Below are 24,805 nucleotides of genomic sequence, written 5' to 3'. Positions count from 1 at the left end.
ATTAGATAATACGCTGATATTTTATTTATTACCCTGTAAATGGATATCAGATATAAAAACAGATATTTTGTGTTTTATTTTGAAGAAAGGAAATACAGCTAAAAGTTTAAAGACTTTTATATTGTCATTGTTTTACAAAAAATAATAATTATCTAATGGGTGAACATTAAAATGTTAGTTTAAAGAATATATATCTATGTAAAATAATGTACTTTAATGATAAATATCTATCTATCTATCTATCAATCAACGTACTCACATAACCTTCAATAAGTCTGGTCCGCTAGACTGTGCAATACAGAGTTACCCACAAAGAATGAGACTTAATAAGCATGATTCCCTGCAACATATGAACTTCTTTCCGTGTCTGACAAATCATTGAAGAAACCAAGCCAAGCCTTATAATGTTTGGGTAACCCTGTATGTACATAAAACATATTTTGAATTGTTTAGGAATCCTATAATGGAAACATATGTCATTAGACTTTACACCGCCGCGCCAGCACCAAATGTGTAGCGTTAAAGTTAAGAAATTAAAGTCTAAGTCGTAATTTTCTGGGGTAATACTAATCTTAAATTCTCATTGTTCTAGGATCAAAAGAAGTTTAAAGATATTGTTAAAACATAAAATATAGCTTTATTAATTACAAAAGTTTGGGAATCCAGCTTTGCCTGTAAACTGAACTTTCTCTAGTCAACCATCATTGAGTAAAATGCTCCAACTAACTAATTGCTTAGATTAGAATATTCTGCTGCCCGGTTCTACTGAAATTCTTCGTCAAAAACTGAGGCAAATTAATGAATGGACACAAACAAACAAACACAAAAACAGACAAACAAACACCCAACCAGAGATTACTTCACTTTATGTAATGTACTAATATTTATTGAATTTTAGAAAACTAAAATATTATTTTTTTTTATCAAAGCATCATAAAAGATTACAATGGTATGCCCATAGTAATCATTTTTGGCACTGCAGGGCACTCATACTTTTTGCACTGCAGGGCACTCGTAATTTTGGCACTGCAGGGCACTCGTATTTTGTTTTTTACAAATAACAGGGTGTCCTACATCATATTGGATTCTACACACATAAATTTCACAAAAGGGGCTCTTTCATTTGGCATATTTTTCCCGTTTTGCAATATAAGGTCTGTACTCGTACTGTACAGCATTCTCTAGCTGATCAAAAGTCGGCTCGGTACTCGAAATCCACTAGAGTTTCCTGCAGTGTACAGTATGCAGTGAGACAAAAAAAACTGTGAAATTCTCTAGTCGTCTTCGTTCTACTTTTATTAAAACATGCCCGTTTAAAATAAATCATAATTGTAATTATTAAAACTTAAATGTTTTTAAAAAGTTCAGGGCATTAGTTAATAATAATCGATATTTAATTGTAAAAAAAGTTGAATGCAGGAAATATAGTAATCTGTGCGTATTTTGAAGTTTGAGCTTGGAGAAAATCCAAAATGATATAAAACGCTCTGTATGGCACTTGCATAAATATAACAAGAGAATGGTCTGGATGGAGGCCACTTGAAAATGTCTGTTTTCTGTTATTCTTTTGGAATAAACACGCGTTCTATCGTAGTCAATCTAAAACATGGAAATTTGAGTTGTACTCAACGAGGTTATAGTACGAGGTTATACTGTTGTTTTTATATATAGCTTTGATAGAATCTATAGAAATTTGATTTAATAAAATAAAACTTTGATAGAATCTTATAACAATCATATAGAATCTCATCAAAATAGTGTATGCGCAATCTTGAATATGGCCATAACCATCAGGGACAAAATTAGAAGAATAATAAGACTGTTCATTATTCTCCACATCTACGATTAATTTAGAAATTAATTTGGTATAATTTATTATATTTGGAGAATTTATTATTTTAGGAGGTTTTTGAATATTTTCTCAACAAACATTTAATTTTGTATTTTGTTATTTATTTTGCAACTGTAATACTTATAATCTATATGAATATCTGGTAAATATACTTTTAGCGACAGGTTACAAACTTCAAAATCCTGACAGGACATTTCACAGACAGGATATTTGATAGACATGACATTTCCACACTCAGGAAATTTCAAAGACAGGACATTTCAATGATAAGTCATTTCATATTCATAGAATAGAAATTTGATGGACAGACAGAACAATTCAAAAGAGAGGACATTCCACAGAAAGGACATTTCATATACAGGTTTTTTTATAAATATGAAAGACGTAAAAAGACGTAAAAAAACACTGTTTAAATTTCCAAAATACCTCAGAGTAATCTATTTCCAGTGGCGAAGAAACTGATCTGCTTGGTTCTATTTGATAATCAATAGATGGCGCCACTTTACCAGCTGATTTGGGTTTTAATTTGGCGGGTTTTTCTTGTTGGGGAACCTGGTTTTCCAGCATTTGTTCCAATAAACTCATATTCTTCTTATAAAGGGCCCAGAATTCAGATTCTATCTTACTCTGAAATATGAGATTTAGAACGTTGGAAAACGACATTTAAATGTTGAACCCAAAAGTTTTTAAAAAGGAAAGTAAACTTTGTATCTGACCTCTCAGAAATATTATACCTGGAAACAAAATAACAGAAATGAAACAATAGCTTTGAATTGTTTCTACATAAAAAAATAAAGATTTTGGAACGTAAGTTTGTCAGCCGTGTAAATAACGTGGATTTCGACATAATATAATCATGAGTATAAGAAAACCATACGTAAAATTATTATCAATCGTGTTAAAAAATATAACCTTCAGAAAAGTAGATTTTATAAACTCTTGCTCTGTCACAACCTGAGAGATAGAAATCATTATTTTAGACCTAAATTAATTATGTTGGTATGTTTTTGTTGTTATTTAGAAACATTAATAGTTTAAATCCGGGTTGCCAACTCAGAAAAAAATCTTTTAATAGTTTTTATGGACACCACTACTACAGAGAAAGTTAGCAAAAGTGCTTTGTTTTTTAATCTAAACTTTTATTGATGAGTAAATATTAAAATTGTTAAATCTGAAATTTTATTTTTCTAAAAAACACCTGTAATTTCGTAGTTTTTTCACCATCTGCCGTCAACCTTAAAAAAAAATTATTCAATTTTTAATCAAGTAACTAAGAGGGTATCAGTAGAACTCTGGAGAGTATTGAGATGTCTGAGTTTGTTTTTTTCATTTCGTTCATTCGTCAATCGTGAACGACCTATTTCATTCGTTTTTTTCAATCGTCCAAAAAAATAATTTCGTTCGTTCTATATATTTTAGTTCCCTTTCCATCTATTTCGTTAGTTTTTTTCAGTAAAGAACTACCGGTTTTCAAAAGTTTGTCCAAAGAAGTTGTTCGTTCGATTAAAAAATATCGTTTTTTAAAGTTTGTTCGAAAAAAACGTTCATTCAGCAAAAAACTACTGGATTTTCAAAATAATTCGGAAAATTTGTTAATTCATTAGCAAAACTATCTTTTTCATTTCTTTGAACATTCCCGGTCGTTCCTCCATTGTTTTATTTATCGTTCGCAAAAATTTCGATCGTTCGCAAAAATTTCGTTCGTTCACACAAACGATGTATATCTGAAGGATAGTGGATGGATCTGTTTACAATTCTACAAGGTCAATGAATGACGTCATCAACTCGAACTAATTTTATCATAAAAATGTAGTAAACATTGTCCTAGTCCTGCCTTGAATACAGGGTTCAGCATATAAATTAGTATAATGTCGGTTACTGAAAGGGTAAAATAATAATATTTCAGACAATTCATTTAAATACACCGATTATGTTGCAATTCAGTAACGGATATTGTATTAAAATATATGCCAGCCTCTGTATTATTTATAACCTTTTCTGTAAACCATTTTTTATTGGTGTATATGCTGACCGCTGACGTCGTAGTAAAATGTTAACACACGATACCGAGCTTTAAAGCTTTAAAAACCAATTTTGGATTTTAGGCAAATTCAATGCAAATTTTAGATCAAAATGGACTTGCACTTGAAAAGGAAAATTTTCGAACTCTCCTTTAAAAAAAACTTACAAAAATCTAGTTAACTTACAAATATCTGGTTAACTTACAAAAATCTGGTTAACTTTTATATTTGCTGAAGTTATTCCAAAGTTCTTTGTTACTTCAAAGCTCACAGTTCTAAAAAGAAATGATAAAGATTAACAGGCAAAGTTTCGTATGGAATGAACATCAACGAACAACTTTGTCAAATATTGGTTTTAAACAAATGGAAAACAGCATAAATTAGAAAATGTCCGTTCATTTTTAACGGTCAACGAGGGGAGGAAGGCTAGCCACAACAATTTCTCGCCTTAGCCAGATTCTCCTCATTTTCTCGTTCACAGATCCTTCTCTGTCTATGAATGTCCGAACTATAGAATGTCCTAGATATGAAATGTCAAATCTCTGCTTTTGTTTTTATAAATATGAAAGACGTAAAAATACGTAAAAAAAACACTGTTTAAATTTCCAAAATACCTCAGAGTAATCTATTTCCAGTGGCGAAGAAACTGATCTGCTTGGTTCTATTTGATAATCAATAGNACAATACATTCCGTACAGATCTTCAGGGAGAACTCAGAAATACCCAGGGGTGACAAGCAGACTTTCTACACGCAGCATGGCTCGCGTAACATATATATATATGTTGCCTAATGCTGGGCCCTTCAGCTAGTAATAAATAAAAAAGATTTTAAATTCTATAAACTATGAATTATTTGCGCGTAAAAGGTAAACAGTTTTGAGGACATTGAACTCGAAAACTTTAATTCTAATGAAACTATTCTTTTTTGATTTGCAAAAATTCAATATTTCATAAATGCCTTAACGTGGCCAATTCTTAAAAAACAGATTTATATTGGAGGATTGGACTGTTTAAAAAAATAATATTGGAAGGACGAGTATTTCGAGGTGGCTCGGGACGAGAAAATGAGGAGAATGTGGTTTGGAGTAGAAATTGTCGTGGCTGGCCTTCCTCTCCTCTGTCAACAAACAAAGGAATTGATTTTCCTCTTATTTCTACAGTACACTGGTTCATTGGAAGTTGCGAGTCGACTTTAAGCTGTAGAGAAAGCTGTATACTGTGCACAGTAAGCAAATCATGCAAATCAATCATTTCCAAGGTTATAATGCAAGGAAAGTTAAATGCAGTTGCGTATTCTACGTACATATTGAAACCAGGTATCTCTGGGCGGAATTTGTAAACAAGAATAGATGCATCAAAAAGGATATCTCTTTTTCGGAGACGGCTACATTTATGCCATTAAAGGGAATGTAGACGTAATTCCGAATGATTCTCTACTTATAGAGTGGCATGTTTGCTTCACAACTGTACCCTTAAAGAGACTGACATGGTTTTGACATTGAAAATTGATTAATTTATTCATAAAAGAATGAAGAAAAATGTCAAAATTCTAAACATTAGATGCTAAAAAAGAGATCTTCAAGTTTATTGATTAGGATACTGTTGTGAATTGGGCATGGTCCTCATTAAATAAGAACGACAGTCCCTTTAGAGTAGGATATTTCTAAATAATATTTCANCTATCTATCTATCTATCTATCTATCTATCTATCTATCTATCTATCTATCTATCTATCTATCTATCTATCTATCTATCTATCTATCTATCTATCTATCTATCTATCTATCTATCTATCTATCTATCTATCTATCTATCTATCTATCTATCTATCTATCTATCTATCTATCTATCTATCTATCTATCTATCTATCTATCTATCTATCTATCTATCTATCTATCTATCTATCTATCTATATATTGTACTTACAATCCAAGCTCTATAGAGGTCGCTGTCGGTCATAATATTCTGAAACATTGTATCCACATCCATCTGTATCCGTGTATCCAGCACAGACTTCCATTGAGGCAGAGGGGGGGCTTGCACCCTTGGCACTACAGGTGCTTCTCTTCTTAAAGGGAGTGTACGTGAAAATCATGAATTAACCAGTGCTCTTCTCATTTCATCTTTACAGAGACATTGGATAGAAATAAAAATACCACTATATAATATTTTTTCTTTTTCTTTGTAAACATTAACATTCATCTTTGAAACACTCTTGAACCATACAAAGACATAGTCCCCCCCCCCTGTTTTTTATATAATAAATTCAGGGGCNGGGGGGGGGGCTCAGCACTCGTTGGGGTCTGAAAACCCCCTGAAATCAATATATTTCACTGGTCCAGGGGGGCTTAGCCCCCTCTGAATACGTCCCTGAATAAATTGATTTACAGTTGGAGCTATACGACAGTGGACCAAGATTCCGAACAAGGAGTATGGAATAGAAAGGAGATATAAGTGACGCGGCCAGTCCTACCATATGATTATATGTACATGCTTTGGAGACGGTACTTCTTATTTTGAAATATTTGTTTGATGTACAATTACGGCATATATAATATATTCTGAATATTTCTTATACAAATGGAGTACCCGTCTGCAAAGCATGTATAATCATATGGTAGGTCGGGCCGCGTCAGTTGTATCTCCCTTCTATTTCTTACTCCTTGATTCCGACTGAAAGACTCAAGTTATGATATGAACAAGGGGGCTAGCTGTACTGTACACTTACAACTGTTTACTAATATTGATATACTATAGGTTAGGCAAGAATCAACTTATAATAAACAAATATGCGGTACACTCTCTGTATAGTTTATGGCCTGTAAAATTAGTAAAGGATTAGCGTACATCATCACTCTAACTCTATAATCTACGTTGGATATGAATGACTAATGAAGATGAAACACAACAACTGCTAGTAATGAACATATCTTCATTTTGCTTAATAAGTACTGCTAATGGTACAACTATTTGTTATAAATCAACATTTATAATATAGAGAAAAGTTGTATGATGACTTTTAAAAAAATCAAGTTATGTCATTGAGCATAAGACACAGCAATTGTGCAGTGTAAACAGACCCATTTCACTTAATAAGTGATCTAATAAGTCAATAGGCAAATTATTTGCTTTAAAACTAAATTTTATACAAGAAGGATAGCTTAACGTTGCCTACCAATTCTACAGTTGTATGGGTCTTAGTGCATCTGCGTGCTTAGGGGGCACCTTGTATAATAATAGTACTTGATATTTTTTTTGAGGCACCCCGTATAACACTTAATAAATATTTAAGAATCACCCTGTAAGATAATTCTTAATATCTGTTTAATGTTTATGCATGTGTTTGCAAGCGGAAAGTGTGTTCAATATTGAAGAAAATATATAAAATGTCAAGCTGCAATTATACTACACATACTCTTATATATTAATTAATAAAATAATTAATTATCCAATATTCAACATAAGAATAGAAAATATTATTTATAATTCTTAGGTTTTTTTTTGTATTCTTTGACCTTAGTAATTATGGGGACGGAGGGGGAGGTGCATTCTTAAAAACATTTCTCTGTATGAGGACTTGAAAAATATGCAAATATTTTTATTTAATTTAATTATTATTAAAACGTACTTTGATGTTTGCGGTCTTGAACGTGGAGGGATATCAGTCTGAAAATATCATTCAAAATTTAATTTAAAAAAATATATTTTTGATTTTATAATTCGGAAAAGTCGAATTCATTACCTTCCCCGCTAGGGTTAGAGAAGGTGTGCTCATAGAAAAGTCGCCATTTATAGATGGAGTTGTCGTCTTCCTTCTACTAATATTAATATTTATAGATGGACTTGTCGCCTCTCTTAACTTACTGATAATGGAATGCTACAGATAGGGAGCTTTTCAATTGAATAATTACACGAAGCCATTGAAAACTTTCCAGCATATTTTATGGATAGATTTGTTGTTTGATGCCTCATAAATTAAAAAAATTAATTTCGCGCAAAATTTTGAAAAATTCACGAGCAAATTTACGCGAAAACTTTCAGTGGAAGCCATATAAACGCTCCATAATGTGTACCCTGTTTTCGTAGATAAGGAGTGATGAAGGCCGAGAAGTCCAGCTTCTGTACCAACCGTTGTTCTTCTCTCCCTTCGCTCCACCGGTCGTCTTTGTCTAATAGAGTTTTAGATTTTCATGGCGCTTTTTAAAAAAAATATGGAGTCTTAAATAACTTGATGTAAAGTTGCAGTTTATGCAGAACTGAAAACTTTAGAATTGTGTATATGGATTGATATTAATGAGCAAACCCCTAAGGTCTTCTGGACTTCAATGTCTTAACATGGCATCATTGTTATGAAATAAATTTTTCAAAACAAATTTAAAAAAATTACCTTATAACTGGTGATTCATCTGAAATATTAGATGAGGACTCAGCAGGTTCAGTAACCACCTCCAGGTTGGGCGTACTTTGATCTTTAGTACTCCTGAGAAAATAATTTTATACATTTCTTAGTACATAGAAGTCATAAAATTGTTAGTCCTAAATTGTTTGTTACTAAAATTCCTTAATATATATTTGAACTTCATGCATTTTTCTAGATTAGTGCATGATATAAGAACTTTTAAGTGGATATTGTTATCCTTGAACGCTTAATCTCGATATCTTATTTGGGCACTTAAATTTGAGGACCAATTGCTTAATCGACTTGATCCCTTTACTTCACTTCACTCACTATTGAGGAACTAACTTAGACAATAATTATTCCGCTTGTCTGTTAAATTGTATTCAGTTTATACTTTACTTTGTATTAAAAGTACTGAAAAAGTCGTGTGTACAATTTAAGCTTTATTTGCCGTTTAATAGTATTAGATTAGTCGTACTTTGATCTGTTGTAGTTCTTAAAAGTTGTAGGTTTTTTGTACTTTGTATAATTATATCGGAACAAAGTTATAAACCACAATTGTTTAAATGTTTTTAGTCTCCATATAGTACATACTTCATCTGTATCAAGAGCACTAAACAAGTTTAAGCTCTTTTTTTCATTTCTCACCTAGATTGGAACATGTTTAATGTTTATTGAGGGTTAGGATTTTACTAAAACATATCCTGCCTTGAATAAAGAGGATTAAGATAAGGGATATTATCTAAACAATATTTACTTTTCAAAATTTAGAATTTTTTATCAAGGTCAGATATAATGTGAAATGTTGTCCTCAGTTAAACGGTAAAAATAATAAAGTTGTTGATTTTATTAAAAAGACTGTTAGCATAATTTCAAGTGAGCCTCCATGCTAAAATAACAATGCTCTATTCTCAACAGTTCCCTTGACATCTTCATCTGATTAATAATCTGGACAAAATTAACAGTTTTTAAAATAAAACATATCTATCTATTTCATACTTGATCAAAAAATTGTTGCTAAGGGTACCGTTGTGAATTGGCCATCACTTGAAATTAAGATTACTGTGCAGTTCCTTTCATCCATAATTTCACCTCTTTTTCTCCTCCTTTTCTACTGGTTTGGCAAGATCAACCAAACTGATAAATTCAAGAAATCCACGGGACAGACGAGCAGCTGAAATGTTGATTACAAATTTTGACTACCTTGATTTCAATTGATTTAATTGAGTTAAAATTAAGTTAATATTTCCAATTGAGACTTTAAACAAATTTATCATCTTTATAAATAAAGTTTAAAATCTCTGTTTGTCTGTCTGTCTTTCTGTATGTCCGATCATAAGCCCGGAAATCCTTTACCGATTTTCACATTTTCACATTTTTATATTGAGGGAATTTCTTTTTTTAAATAATATTATAAAATTAATTATTACCTTTTTTTCTTTTTTCCTTCTTCCTGTTTAAATCTGTATTTATTGTATGCGATAGTTAAATTATTTATTATTTTAGGAACACTTTGATCATAAAAAGGGAAATTAATAATTAATTGCAACCTTTAAATATTGCTATATACATAACAGTGAACTGTTTCAAAACAAGAAATTAACTATTTAAAACACTGTTATTTTGGTTTGCAGTTATGTAAAATTTTTGGACAGAAATTTTCTCTTTACCGAGAAGGTACTTCGCTAAAGCTCGGCACAAAATTAAATCTAAAAAGGCGAGAACCTTCGAGATATAGAGAAAATTTAAGTCCAAAAACTTTATAGCACGTCGTGCCAAAAAAATAGTGTTATAGGTAATTTTATGAAACGTTTGTGTACTTGTCTTATTTCAATGGCTATTTCCATAGATCAAAGAAGCTTTGAAACAAAGCAGAAGTGAAAATATAAAGTTGATTTCAATTTTTTTCCATTTCAATCGAAAACATATTTTGGAAATATCCAAAAATTTTGGAGAAAATCCGGGAGCCAATCCAAACTTTATAGCACACGTGCTACAATGTAGAGCTAATTTGATTTTATAGCACATAGCACGATGATTACTTTACAGCTTATGTTTATTATGAAATTGACGATGAAGTGAGGAAGAATGATAAAGTACACAATAGTCTCATAAATTGTATTTATATAATATATTATATTTTTACAAAATTTGAATAAGTAATGGCGTCTGAAAAATGAGATCAGAACCCCAGTGGCTGGTGGCTGGTGTCAATGGATAAAGGAAAACCCAATAATTCTGTCCCAAAACATGATTGTATCATTCAGCGTTTAGTACAAAAAAAACACATTCCTGTATAGGCGGTCAGTTTCATTTATACTGGTCAGATGATTTATAGATTGAGACTTGTGAATTCCTAAAAATATTGTGTACATTGTAAAATGCATTATAAAAACGGCATGTATGAGTTCATTAACGAAAGAATAGAAGAGATGAGCTAAAGAACTAAAATAATAACGACATTTTTTTCGCTATTTGTGAAAATTGGTAAACTTGTGTAAAATTAAATGAATTTCTAAACATCAATTGCAAAAACAAGAAATTAGTTGAAGAATTTTTGTTTTATCTTTCTGATTACTTTAAACTTCTAGTTGGAGGGAAAGACGGAATTTATCGTTCAGAAAAAAAGCGAACTATGAACGAACAACTTGGATCGTTCAGAGAAATTAAAAGAATATCGTTTACCAAAACAAATGAGAAAAACGAACAATTTAAAATCGTTAAAACGAACTTTTAAAAAATCATCTTTTTAAACGAACGAATTTTCCAATAGATTTAAAAACTATCGTTTTTTTTACTGATTAAACGATTTTTTCGAACAAACGTTGAGCATTTGTTAGTTGTTTTTACGAAACGATCGTTCAATGAGAACACAAAAAAAATAGATGGAAAATGAACGAAAAATTTGAAAAGGAACAAAATCAACTTGTTTTAACGATCTGTTCAACAATGTTGATTTACGTCGTTTCCAAAAACCAATTTTCAAATAAAAGTTAATGAAAATCTCATCCATTAATCTTGATCAGGCAAAGTTTTCAGGTTACTTTTGTAAATACATACCATTCTTTTTTTAAATGTAGAGTCATAAAAACAATTAAATATTTTTTCAGTTTTTTTACCAAACTTGCCATCTGGGAAATCCTCTGCTTTATTTAGATATTGGCCAACACTAACAGAAGAAACCAATCCATCAATTCGAGGGACAGTCACACTAATAAATAGATAATGATGATTATAATAATAATGATAATAATAAACATAATAATAAATAATAATAATAATAATAATAATAATAAAAATAATAATAATAGTAAAAATAATAACAATAATAATGATAATAACAACAATAATAATAATAATAATAATTATACCAATAATAACGATTATCATAACAAAAATAATAATGATAATAATGAGGATAATAACGATAATAATGATAAAACAAAATAAAGTAGGAATCTTAAAACTCTTAGACTCTAGTTATGAACTTATGATATCATGTCACAAAATAAGCTAAAGTGGATCGTAAAGGGGTTCATTACAACATTAAAAATATATTTCAGTTTTATATCTCTCACGGTATATAAGCGTAAACGAATCAAAATAAAAAATTCACTTCTGTCATGAAAGATATCGTCGTTTGCATCTTATCTATAGGTTGAAACGTGATAAATTCGATTGTTTCGCTTACAGCAATTCAGAAGTTACAACATGCTAAAGAACCCACAGTTGTAAATTATCAATCTTTTAAGTTAAAAACGTGGAAGTCTCATTATTGAGCATTCAAAGATTTCATGGGCCGTACCGTTTCAAAACTTTCATGCAAAATTTAATTAAATTTTATTCACCTTAAGTTAACCTGCCTGGCCGGGCTGGTCATTACTCCATCCTCGGGCAGCTGACTGTACATAAAGAATCTTGTACAACAATAATGTCATAATTGTAATTTTCTTCACTCAGAGGTGTGTCAATTTCATAAAACCTTTTTGCATTGCTATTTTTGCCGACTTTAGACGCACTGCCAGAAAAAACTTTAACATTTTGAATAAGTAATATCGAAAAATGTACCTAAATGTACAAGCTCATACTTAAAAATAGATCAGAATTTTGCCAATTACTACTTTTCAACTGAAGCCAAAAACTATCCTGTATCACGTGTTCGAGGTAGATAAGGAACAAATCAAGGCGTTGCAACGCTCCAAATTTGACGCCGCGGTCTTAAAAGTTGATGCATAATTTCCATAGCTGTCTGGATCTACATATATGATTTTGAAGGTTTCAGATTTTGTATAAAAATTGAAATTGAGAAATTGACACACCTCCCATTGCTACACCCACCTTTCCTCCTCCATGGAGTTTACCGAGTTTACCAGCCCTTGTACAGGCCTCAATTCAGAAGATCTGAAAAACAAAATTTTTCTATAATTTTGTTAAAAAATTCAATTTTAAGAATTGGTCAAACAAAAACATGTTGTTTAAAACCATAAAAAAGCAAAGCAGACAAAAATATAACAAACCAAAAGAAATTGACCAAAAAATTGTTTTTTTTTTAAAGGAAACATCTTTTACCAAATACATGTACAAACATTTTGACCAATCTCACTGCTGTTATTAAAAAACTATAATATTTTCGAACTGAATTATGATTCATTTAGGACAGGCTTATTTTTATACAATAATAACAATTTTATTAAAAGGCACAACACAATATGTTTTTGTGCACTATTTTGGACGTTATTTTTGTTTATCACCTTCACACATATATTCTCTTCAAATTATTAACATTGCAATTCATAATATTAAACCAATTATCATCTAAGTGTAAAAAAAACCTTTTTAAAACATTCGTAGACAAATATTCATCTAATTTTTTCCTTTCAATGAAGTAATTAGCGTCCTGTTTTCCATTTTTATTTGTTCATTATACCAGGGAATAGGGAAATATGTTCCATTATTACTTATCAGAGCAATTAGAATTGAAATGTCTATTTTCAATGCCTATGTTAAAGTTATTGCCTCCGATAGCGTCACCTTCAAAAGAATGAAATTGATATTCTGGTTTAAACTTACACCTCTTTATAAATGTTTTATTTTAACTACAATAACTGGTTGTTATGAAAAATTGTAGTAATTAATGTGCATGTACACTTTTTAAGTGTATTGTCTTAGAAAAATATGTATAATGTAAAAGCTTAGGCCTGCTTTTCATGCATACTGAGTGATAAAAGCCGATTATGTATTGGGAGGGGGNTCCATCCTTACTCCATCCTTACTCCATCCTTACTCCATCCTTACTCCATCCTTACTCCTTCCTTACTCCATCCTTACTCCATCCTTACACCATCCTTACTCCATCCTTACTCCTTCCTTACTCCATTCTTACTCCATCCTTACTCCATCCTTACTCCTTCCTTACTCCATCCTTACTCCATCCTTACACCATCCTTACTCCATCCTTACTCCATCCTTACTCCTTCCTTACTCCATCCTTACTCCATCCTTACACCATCCTTACTCCATCCTTACTCCTTCCTTACTCCATTCTTACTCCATCCTTACTCCATCCTTACTCCTTCCTTACTCCATCCTTACTCCATCCTTACACCATCCTTACTCCATCCTTACTCCATCCTTACTCCATTCTTACTCCATTTATACTCAATCCTTACTCCATCCATACTCTATCCTTACTCCATTCTTACTCCATTTTTACTCAATCCTTACTCCATCCTTACTCCATCCTTACTCCATGCTTACTCCATTCTTACTCCATACTTACTCCATACTTACTCCATCTTTACTCCATACTTATTCCATCCTTACTTCATCAATACTCCATCCTTACTCCATCCTTCCTCCATTCTTACTCCATCTTTACTCCATACTTATTCCATCCATACTCCATCCTTACTCCATCCTTACTCCATCCATACTCAATCGATATTCCATCCTTATTCCACCCTATATACTCCTTCCTTCCTCCATTGTTCTTCCTCAATTCTTACTCCAATTTTGCTCCATTCTTACTCCATTCTTTTTCCATACTTACTCCATAAATTATCCATTCTTACTTTATCCTTCAATCATATACTCTATTTTAAATCAGCCAGAAGATGTCCCTCTTCCAAATTTCGCTTCTCTCTAAGAAATTTCAAATTTTCACCTGAGCAGAGAGCAGAGTCATTCGACAAAATTTGAAAAATGATTCTGCGTAGGTGAATTTGATGCCGGTGCTCAAACAAACTTTGTAAGATGAAAATTTGAAATTTCTTAGAAATATCCACTTTTCCAGGAGGGATGTCCCCCCCGGACACACCTCTTGTTTCTAAAATACTGCTTCAATGTTCAGTATTGCTGGAAATAAAATTCACTCTGCCCCCCCCCCCTTTCTATATTGTAAAGTAAAATGAAATTTAGCCATGTGTGTATATGGTAAAGTAAAATGAAATTTAGCCATGTGTGTATATCGTAAAGTAAAATGAAATTTAGCCATGTGTATATATCGTAAAGTAAAATGAAATTTAGCCATGTGTGCATATCGTAAAGTAAAATGAAATTTAGCCATGTATGTGTATTGCAAAGAAAAAATATCAAATCAAAACCAATTTGCTTCGAAGAGTCCGCCCATATCATGCATTTTTTATCATTCATGGTAAATGTTTTTGTCTTAAATATAGATATGTTATATTTGAATTTGCACAGTAATAAATGAACGGATGAGACTAAGATAAAGTGACCAAATCGAAGAGATAGAGGGGGGGGGCGGGTAATCTTTACAAATTCCCACTTATTTCAGGTAATTCAAAAATCACTCTTAAGTCTTCTTTTTAATAAAGCCTTCAAAGTCCTAATAACCCTGCCTGGTTTTATCAACTAACTCTAAATGTCATTCAATAATAAAATACTCCCATATCAATCCTCCACTATCTATCTATCTATATATATGTAAGTCTGTCTATCTTTCTATCTATCTATCTATCTATCTGTGTATTTACTTTTTTACATGTATGTCTATCTATTTATCTATCCGTCTTTCTATATACATAAATCTGTCTATTTATTTATTTATCCATCTATCTATCTATTTATCTTTAAATCTATCTGTTCATCTATTCATCTATCTATTTGTATATCAATCTATTTATCTATCTATCTTTCTATCTATCGATCTATCTATCTATATATCTATTTATCTATCTGTCCATCTTTCTATCTATATATCTATCTATCTGTCTATTTATCCATCTATCAATCTATTTATCTATATATCTATCCATCCTCCTCTATCGATTTAACTATCTTTCTCAATAACACCTAGCTAGTATTAGCCTATCTATACACTTTTATCTTTATATCCTTTAGATAAGGATATGTGTTTTCAATCAATATGTTTATTAGAAATTCAGGTAAATTCGCGCAATCGGGTTTCTTGTGTTACTATGGGCTTCCCTAAGAGCTATATGGACTGTTGAAAACGATATCGGAACGGTTTTTGTTTTAAATGATGAATTTCTTTTCTCTGCTTAAAATTTAATTAAACTTGCAAAGAAAATTTGTTTTCTTCATGTTTTGATGTTTTTAATGTCGTCTTCTGTGTTCACAACCTTAAATGCTGAGAGAGAATAGATCGAGTTAACTTTTGAATTTTGAAATAGACAATTTTGAGTTTGTCCAGCCTTGAAAGATTCTGGGTTCTCCTCAGAATAGGATGAATATAGTTGATTTGGAAGGTACTACTCAGTCAGCAGTAAAGGAAAATATAGTTCAACTACAACGTACCCTTAACTATTTCACAAACCGTTAACGCCGTTAATACTACAAAAGACCGTTAACGGCTGCACTGTTCACAATTTTTTAACCATTATCGACTGAAGCCGTTTATTATTTTTGAAAATTTTACGTTAACTTTCTTAATAAAATTGAGATCATTACCCAACAGTCATTAAAAAAAACGGTAAATACCGTAAACGAAACAAATGTTCCGCTCTTACCATTAAAATTGACGGCTACCTAAAATTGTTCTTTTTTAACATTTGAATCTAAACGTTAACAAGCCTGCTAGAAACAGTTGAATGTGCCCAGCCCTAGAGAGAACCCCCGGCCGCCATGAGCCTCGACCATACATACACGAGCCTCTCAGATTTGCTGTGGAGTGAGCCTCCGCTGTACAGGCTACAGCACAGCTTCAAGATATTCTTTTGCTTATTTTCTACCTCAAACAATAGAATTAATTGAGATCAACCAAAAATCCTTATAAAGAAAACATCAGGGGGTATATATATTGTAAACTTACTTTTGATCCTAAGGAGAAACAAAAAAATTGGTCACAAACTGATTTGTATTTCAACATTTTTGGGATACGTTTCATTATACTCTAAAATTCATTTAATATTTCCATTTCTGGGAATAAAACATAAAGAAAAGATGGCCTCTGATCGAGTGAACTAAAAATACCTAACATCGAAATAAAAATATTTATTTATGTCCATCCCCTGCAGATGTTAGGTAACGGATCAGATCGCAATTACTTTTGTTGGCTGAATTTTGGAAAACGCAAGATTATGTGAAGATATATAAAGGTTTGGTATATATTTAGCATCTACATCAAAATGTGTAAATAAATTCTGCCATTTGTTTAATTTATCTTACGTCAAAAATTTCGGGAATTTCGTTCTAAGAAAATTTCAACCCTACTTTTAAGCATGAAATGTTAAAGTCGTGAAGCAACCGCAAAAGACAATAAATAGTTTTAAGAAACAAAAACATGAATATTTAAAAACTTGCCGAAGAAAATGTAATTTGGAGATCGCTTTGAAGTCCTTCTATTTCTGGAAAATGATCGCAAGGAAAATAAAGATAAAATTTCAGGGTGAGACTGTACATGTAGATTAATAAAAACCCTATAAAAATTGTAATCCTGGGGTTGAATTAAGTCATCTGTGATAAATTCAATTTTTTGTTGGATTATTCAAATATTTGGCAAAGAAGGAAAGATTACAGAAGCTGGGAATCATGAATATATAAATGATCCACATTATAGCAATAATTATTCAGACTCATGTGAATGAAATTTACAGGAACATACAAAACGTAGAATTAGTAGAGCATTATATAGATTAACAAATTTAAAGATTTTCGTGCAACGATTTTTTCAATTTTCTTAAAATTTAGGTAGACAACAATAGAAGTCTAGATCTCAATTAAAGTAGACTTTAATAAAAATGGTTTTACGACTTTCAAATCTTTTTGATCATTTTCGAAAAAAGACTTTTGGTGGGTGTAAACGCCAAGTACCTTCACTTTTGTTTTATTCTTTCCTTCTTGGCTCAATTTTATTTTGCAACATACAGGGATGCCGTTTTATTAATTGCTCCGTGTCCCAGATTAGCGTTTTGAGAGCAAACAGATTTTTGTTGCAGGATTACTTCTATACTATTTTGCCTTTTGGATCAAGGAAGCCGAAGCATTGTGGATCAGAATCCAATTCATTTTCAGCAATTTTCAAGTGCATATTAAGATTTCTTAAATAAAAAAGGTATAAAAACAAAGTCCTTTACATCAAGCCTATTCTAAGGATACTGTTGTGAATCGGAAAAAGATCCCTTGAAATAACAAGTCCTTAAAAGCACTAGATATCTGCAGAAAACATGATAAAATAAAAACCAACAAAGTATCATTTCTCGTCTCTATTTGTAAAACACAAAAATAAAAAGAGACTATTTCCAATTCCTTTATTCCAGAAATAGGATCACAATACATCATAAGTCAGCTCGTATATAATATTTAAATTAACAAAGATTCAACTCTTTATAATCCTGAAGACACTCGCTAGATCTCACGCAAGTGCTAATTAAAGTCTATATTGAAGGAAGGTGACTAGGTCCGGGTCCCCGACTCCCTTGCAGGTCTCGAGGTCCCGGTCTAGTCCCCGTGAGGTAAAGGAGTGGGTTTAGACGAATGAGGCCATGAAGTCAACGACGACCTTGTGGAGGGCCTTGTCTGTGGTCTCACTCAGGTGTCCGTCCTTAGCAATGGTGGCCAGAAGATCCTTCTGGGAGGCTGAAAATAATAATGATTTAAAAAATATAATAATACTTTTAAATTTGATTTTTCTTCTTGTCAGTTTTACTACGAGCAGTCAACATTATTAAGACAGGGATAACTAAATTATTAAATACTGCAACACAGAGAATTAACAGACACAATTGAAGGATACCAAAAGAAAAATTGAAAGAAAGCGTGATAAAGGGATTGTATACTTAAGGTTAGAAAAGAGATTTATACAAAGTAGTGCTTAGGATCGGGATCCTTTGGATCCGCAAGATTTTGGCTTCCTGGATTCGGATCTAAGGGGTAAAATATCAACCTAAAACTGCTTAAAAACTTTTTACTCCTAAAATCCAAATCAGAACTTATGAAAAAAAAAAAATTATTAAAAATTTCCTCATTTCTGAATGATTCATCAAGTTTTAGGATAAAAAGAAGCGAAAAAAAAAACAAAAAAATTTGAAAATTATTTTCGTTAAAAAAATTCAGTAAATCTTAAAAAAATGTTGGATTCGGATTCATTTTTTCCAGTGCGGATCCAGGTTCCGAATCGGTATCAAAATTAAATGGATCATAAGCACTGATACTAAGGATAGATCAGGGATTGTATACTTAATTAGAAAAAGGATTGTTTACTTTAGGCTAGATCATAAATTCTATACTCGAGACTAGAAGGGATTTTACATCTTTTCCGAAAAGAGATAATGCTTTTAAGAGGATTGTTAACTGAGAAAGATTGTATAATTCAAGGTAAGAAAAGAATATCTTGCAATTCAGGTAAAAAAGGGATTGTTTCCTCCAGGTGAGAATAGAGATTGATTACCTCTGATGTGCTCGAGGAAAGCTTTCTCGAACTCGGTAATCCTGGCGGGGTCAAGTTTGTCAAGGAATCCACGGACTCCACAGTAGATAACGGCAACCTTAACAATTATTTCTATTAAAAGGACGACTCTTTTATTGAATGAAACAAGTGCTTAAAGGAATAATGAAATATATTTTCCTCTATAATTTCTGCCCGAAAACAATTTAAGATTTATTTTATCGCAGACATTAAACTCATCTCGGAACAAAATAACTTTTCTGGGAAAACTAGTTTTATCATCCAAGAAGAAAATAATTCCAGCATTGTTATAACAATACTCGCTCCCGAAAATTTTCGATCGAATTTTTTTAATTTAATTTTAATAATCCTTGAACAGTTTTTCTACTAAAAGTTGTTTCCCACAAGGATGAGACTTCAAGAGACGACTGCAAGGAATTAATACAGTTTCTTATATTCCAAATTCACTGCAACTGTAAACCTGTTTATTTTTTATTTACTAAATACAATTAACCTTGAGGTTGTCATATTTTAAGAGTTTTCAGATGATCTCTTCAGTCTCATTTTTGAAGGGAAACCATTCATAACTTTATTTTCTGTACCTGGTCTTCAATAGGCATGGGTACATACTGTCCTTGCTTCAGCAGTTCAGTCAGCCTCACACCTCTAAATATTATCACTGATAAAGCAATATTAATCGTTTTAAAACACATGAATAGAAACTAGTTTTAGAGTCAGCTGACATTTCTAGTTTAGTGCAAAATAATTTTAGGTATTTAAATACTTCATAAAACTGAAAATCGACAAAGAAATATAAGAAGTTAATCTGCAAAAGGTTTCATGACCCCCCCCCCTCCCCCTACCACCAGGTCGAAGGGAGCTTCCTACCTGTTAAGGAGCTGCTGGGTAGCAGCATCAAGATCGGAACCAAACTGAGCGAAAGCAGCAACCTCTCTGTACTGGGCCAACTCAAGCTTCATGGAACCAGACACCTAAACAAACCATCAAAATAAATTTATTGCTTTTATACTTAAACTATCAATCCTGTTCTCCCCCCGACCCCCTTCTTCAAAGTTACAAAATTATTTAGTTAAAGTAGTTTGGACTCTGTACCAAGTTAAACCACTTAAATACAGTTGTGGTTAAACTACGACGACGTTGAGCTACATCTTGCTATACATAAAATTTGGACTCAGCTCTAAGTTTATGTGTAGTAGTTTGAAAATCAGTACTGGAAAAGAAAACGATATAACAAAAAATTTGAATAAAATTGACCTGCTTCATGGATTTGGTCTGGGCAGCAGATCCTACTCTGGATACAGACAGACCGACGTTAATGGCGGGTCTGATACCTAGACACACAAAATTTAGTTTTCAAATAAGAACTGATTAATTTTTTCGAACATTCTTATCCTTATCTAAAGATTTTGAAAGTTAATTAACTTTTCCTTTTGCTTCAACATTTATTAATTACCATTTTGCAATAATTCCTAAATTCCCAAAAATCAGTTATTCATGTATAAACATAAAAGGAATATTTTAAATATAACCTTGTTTTCGTATTTTTCTTTCACAACTTTCCCTGTTATGACCGCTTTTGCTCACCTTTGTAGAAAAGCTCTGTCTCCAAGAAGATTTGTCCATCAGTGATGGAAATAACGTTGGTTGGGATATATGCAGACACATCACCAGCCTGGTATAGAACAAATGTTAAAACTTAAATTTTAACCAACTTTTCTTGAAAATATTTTTTACTCACTCTTTAGGAAAATTATGAGGGGAGGGGGATTCAAGGTTAAATTAGTGATTGACACAAACATTAAAAGGGGAGGAGAAAAAAGAAGGATATATAAGCAACTTCAATTTGAATTGACCCCCGCCCCCAGGTTAAAAAAACAAACTTAAGTCTCATAATAAAAATAATTTAACTAATTAAAAACCTGGGTCTCAATGATGGGAAGGGCTGTCAGAGATCCACCGCCCATTGCGTCGGACATCTTAGCTGCTCTCTCCAGAAGACGGGAGTGAAGATAGAAAACGTCTCCGGGGTAAGCCTCACGGCCAGGGGGACGACGGAGCAGGAGAGACATCTGACGGTAAGCAACAGCCTGCTTGGAAAGATCGTCAAAGATGATGACGGCGTGCATGCCGTTGTCCCTGAAGAATTCTCCCATGGCGCAGCCAGAGTAGGGGGCGAGGTATTGCAGGGGAGCGGCGTCAGAGGCTGTGGCAGAGACGACAATGGTGTACTTCATGGCGTCAGCGTCAGTAAGACGCTTGACAATCTGGGCGACGGTGGATCTCTTCTGTCCGACGGCGACGTAAATGCAGAAAAGCTTCTTCTTGTTGTCGTCAGCTTCGTTGAACCTCTTCTGGTTGATGATGGTGTCGATGGCGACAGCGGTTTTACCGGTCTGTCTGTCACCAATGATCAACTCACGCTGTCCACGACCAATGGGGACAAGGGAATCGACAGCCTTGATACCGGTCTGCATAGGCTCCTTGACGGACTGCCTGGGGATGATACCGGGGGCCTTAAGTCCAACCCTGAACTTATCCTTGGTTCCAAGGGGACCCTTGCCGTCGATGGGTGTTCCCAGAGCGTCGACGACACGACCGAGAAGCTCGTAACCGACGGGAACGTCGACAATAGCTCCGGTACGCTTGACGACATCGCCTTCCTTGATGAGCTTGTCGTTACCGAAGACGACAACACCGACATTGTCGGGCTCCAAGTTGAGAGCCATACCCTTGAGTCCAGAGCTGAACTCCACCATCTCCTCGGCCTACAATATCAAATTTTCATTATTTTTATTGATATAAGATACAAAAACAATCGTTATAAAAGCCAGGAAAACCGTAATGCAATTTCTTAAGTGTAAGGAGAGGGTGTGGGGGGAGGGGTGTGTGTGTGTGTGTGCGCATTCCACACAATTACAGAAAATAAAGCGCATTAATACATCTGCCGACTCAGATAAGAAAGTTACGGATTATAAAATGGACACAATTTTAAATCAATCTCAGTACAGTAATGTTAAATAAACTTTACGTACAGGGACATTTATTTTTATTAAAAATTCCCCCGCCCCCACCCTCCTGACATTTTTATTGATACTTTCCCTCCAAAATGTATTTACGTCTCCCAAAAGTAATATATTCACCTCACTTTAGCAATAAAAAACTTGTGTTGAAAACCTTGTTTTCAGTACTAAGAGAGGAGAGGGGGTGTTCATGAAAATGTTACCCCTGGGGAAAACGCCCTAGACCGACTCGTCTTACCTGGATGTTCTTGAGTCCATAGACACGAGCAATACCGTCTCCAATACTGAGGACACGACCAGTCTCCTCGAGGTTAGCGGCGGGGGCAGCTCCGAGAATTCTGTCCTCCAGGATGGAGGAGATCTCGCCAGAGGAGGCCTTGGCGGCACACTAAATAATTTTGTAATTAATTATCTAATACGTTTTACTACAGAGTGTCACATCATTTAGGATCATTTATGGCTCTAATTACGATTTTCGGAACTAATAAGAAAATTGAAAAAGTATGAATCGTTTTTAGCAAACTGGATATGACGAAAAATAGCTCGTTATTTTTTTTACCTTACAATGGTCGATCAGCTAAAATCTCCAAAAGTTTGCGTACAAATAATTTATCGATCTAAGATTTTAGCGTGAGACATCTAGTGGCCAAACTATCGTCCCCAAAGTACGTCTTTAGGAAAATGCTTTGTTTACACGTCTTAAGGGAAAGAATGGGCTCTAAGACTTCGAATGAGAAATATGTTGGGTTTTTAGCCGACGGGGTCAACCATGACATTTTTCAAATGAGTGATCATGTAAGTACCATTGTGAATTGGACATGGATTTTTAAAGATTTAACTTAACAGACCCTTTTAATCGTTATAATGCCTAACCTGCTGAGAAGATGTTGAGAGCTTCCTGGAAGCAACGCTGAGAGCAGCGGACTGCTTGCTCAGCTGAGCAGCTTTGGGGCCTTGGCGGGCCAATGCGGCCATACGTGCAGAAACCTAAAATTAGAGAACATGAACTCTTAAAAAAAAGTTTGACCTACAGAGTGTCCCACATCATATTAGATCGACTATCTCAAAATTGTGGGCTCGGTCCTAGTAAACGATTTTTGGACCCCCCCCCCCCTCCTATCAATTTAGTACATGACCATTTAATTTTCAGCAAATTTATTATTATTTATTTTTTTGTTATTTAGGGTTAGGTTAGGTTAAGAAAATTTCTGGGCCGAGCGCTGCGGCTAGGACGGGCTAGGGGACCGAGCGCTGCGGCCACGGGTTAGGTTAGTTAAGACACTTTCTGGGCCGAGCGCTGCGGCTAGGACGGGCTAGGGGACCGAGCGCTGCGGCCACGGGTTAGGTTAGTTAAGACACTTTCTGGGCCGAGCGCTGCGGCTAGGACAGGCTAGGGGGCCGAGCGCTGCGGCCAATGGTTAGGATAAGTTAAGACACTTCCTGTCAGACCCATGTACAAAATTGATAGGAGGGGGGGGGGCCCGGGGGGGGTCCAAAAATCGTATACTAGGAATATACCAAATTGTGATTTAAGGAACTTAATCAGAATCTAAATCAAAATCTAAAAACAATGAATCATTTTTATAAATGTAAAAGGTTTCTTAAAAAGTTTTCTAGCAGAAAATGCCATTTTTCGAGTATTGTATGCGCGTGTTTTGGCGTTCAAGCTTGGAGATCTGATGTATGGGACGCTCTGTACTTCAGACTATTAGGACATATTAGGGGTTTGTCCTACAGAGCGATGTATGAGCTCTTATCAATTTTGTACATGACCTAGATTACAACTTTACTCGACAAAAAACTATACAATTTTAATTATTTCAGGGTTAGGTAAGGTTGAGACAACTTCTGGGCCGAGCGCTGCGGCCAGGAGACCTTCAGTTTCAAAATTTTTAACAAAGTTAGTATATATTTAAGGTAAGATTAGGACACTGCGGTCATATGATCAACTTTAACTTTGTTTTAAATATGAGACTTATGTACAATTTAGAAAATAAGGGGAGGGGGTCCAAACACCTTTTCCTGGGAAATACCCCGTATTGGTTTATTTACTTCTCAAATGGTACATTTTCCAATCAAAAAGGCCCTCTAACAGATTTAATCATATCTTGTGTTAGAAATTTGATGACGATAGTGAGGGAGATAAAATGTCCGTTGATAGCAGAAAATTTCCCATTTTTATGAAAATAAGGCTTCTAGAAGATAATAGCGTTATTATCTTGAATATTTACACGTTGTCTATGGAAAACATGGGTTTAAACTTCTGTTTATGTAAAATTTAGTCACCTGGGCCATCTTAACTTCTGTCTACGACTAGTGGGAAAATGGCTGAGAGTGAGAGAGGAAGTTGGCTTGAGCTTTCTGCCATAGCTAGACCTAAGGAAAGATTCTGCTTGTTGTGGGCCCTGGAAAACCTATTTTTAATTCGGACATATTAAGAAAAAAATATTTTCCGGAATTTCAAAGAAACTTTTATAAACTGACAATTCAATTAGATTAAATGAAAAGTAATTGTTTAATAATGTTTATTTTGTTTTGTTTATAACGTTAAATTTGTTTCCCGGATCCAAAGATGGCTATTTTGGATCAGCTGATGCGGGTTTCATAGATTTAAAGGAAAGAT

General features: G+C 33.5%; 2 protein-coding genes and 1 long non-coding RNA gene across 3 annotated transcripts; all 3 read right to left on the bottom strand.

The window, feature by feature from the left end:
• Positions 1-1,765: 1,765 nt before the first annotated feature.
• Positions 1,766-3,151, bottom strand: LOC111709835 (uncharacterized). The gene is made up of 4 exons (XR_002766949.1): positions 3,051-3,151; positions 2,765-2,806; positions 2,279-2,479; positions 1,766-1,839 (listed from the first exon to the last, which is right to left on the bottom strand). It is a non-coding gene; the product is annotated as an uncharacterized LOC111709835 (long non-coding RNA).
• Positions 3,152-4,133: 982 nt separating this feature from the next.
• Positions 4,134-14,135, bottom strand: LOC111709838 (uncharacterized). Its single transcript, XM_023483755.1, has 13 exons — positions 14,098-14,135; positions 12,613-12,675; positions 12,123-12,176; positions 11,394-11,485; positions 10,563-10,630; positions 9,705-9,723; positions 9,367-9,448; positions 8,263-8,355; positions 7,949-8,044; positions 7,618-7,738; positions 7,504-7,541; positions 5,802-5,943; positions 4,134-4,148 (listed from the first exon to the last, which is right to left on the bottom strand). The coding sequence occupies exons 1-13, from the start codon at positions 14,133-14,135 to the stop codon at positions 4,134-4,136; spliced, it is 921 nt and encodes a 306-aa protein (XP_023339523.1).
• Positions 14,136-17,980: 3,845 nt separating this feature from the next.
• Positions 17,981-24,572, bottom strand: LOC111709822 (ATP synthase subunit alpha, mitochondrial). Its single transcript, XM_023483738.1, has 10 exons — positions 24,469-24,572; positions 23,056-23,169; positions 22,421-22,570; positions 21,082-21,927; positions 20,747-20,834; positions 20,417-20,493; positions 20,030-20,133; positions 19,744-19,807; positions 19,145-19,241; positions 17,981-18,333 (listed from the first exon to the last, which is right to left on the bottom strand). Exons 1-10 carry the CDS (start codon positions 24,475-24,477, stop codon positions 18,224-18,226), a joined length of 1,659 nt encoding a protein of 552 aa, XP_023339506.1. The 5' UTR covers positions 24,478-24,572; the 3' UTR covers positions 17,981-18,223.
• Positions 24,573-24,805: the final 233 nt, after the last annotated feature.

This window comes from Eurytemora carolleeae, unplaced genomic scaffold (genome assembly GCF_000591075.1).
Source record: "Eurytemora carolleeae unplaced genomic scaffold, Eaff_2.0 scaffold695, whole genome shotgun sequence".
Taxonomy (NCBI): Eukaryota; Metazoa; Arthropoda; class Copepoda; order Calanoida; family Temoridae; genus Eurytemora; species Eurytemora carolleeae.
The sequence above is the reverse complement of the archived record's forward strand: the minus strand, read 5'-3'. Positions and strand labels throughout refer to the sequence as shown.

Excerpts from the sequence above, each read along its gene's own strand:
- LOC111709838 (XM_023483755.1), bottom strand. The coding sequence starts at position 14,135 with ATGGAGGAAGGATGGAGTAAGGATGGAGTATTGATGAA. Across the intron at positions 10,631-11,393 it reads TTTCCCAGATGGCAAGTTTG|GAATTCACAAGTCTCAATCT; the intron begins GTAAAAAAACTG and ends CAATATTTTTAG. Across the intron at positions 7,542-7,617 it reads CTCTAACCCTAGCGGGGAAG|ACTGATATCCCTCCACGTTC; the intron begins GTAATGAATTCG and ends TGATATTTTCAG.
- LOC111709822 (XM_023483738.1), bottom strand. Across the intron at positions 20,134-20,416 it reads AGACCAAATCCATGAAGCAG|GTGTCTGGTTCCATGAAGCT; the intron begins GTCAATTTTATT and ends TGGTTTGTTTAG. Across the intron at positions 18,334-19,144 it reads TTTCCTCGAGCACATCAGAG|CCTCCCAGAAGGATCTTCTG; the intron begins GTAATCAATCTC and ends TATTATTTTCAG.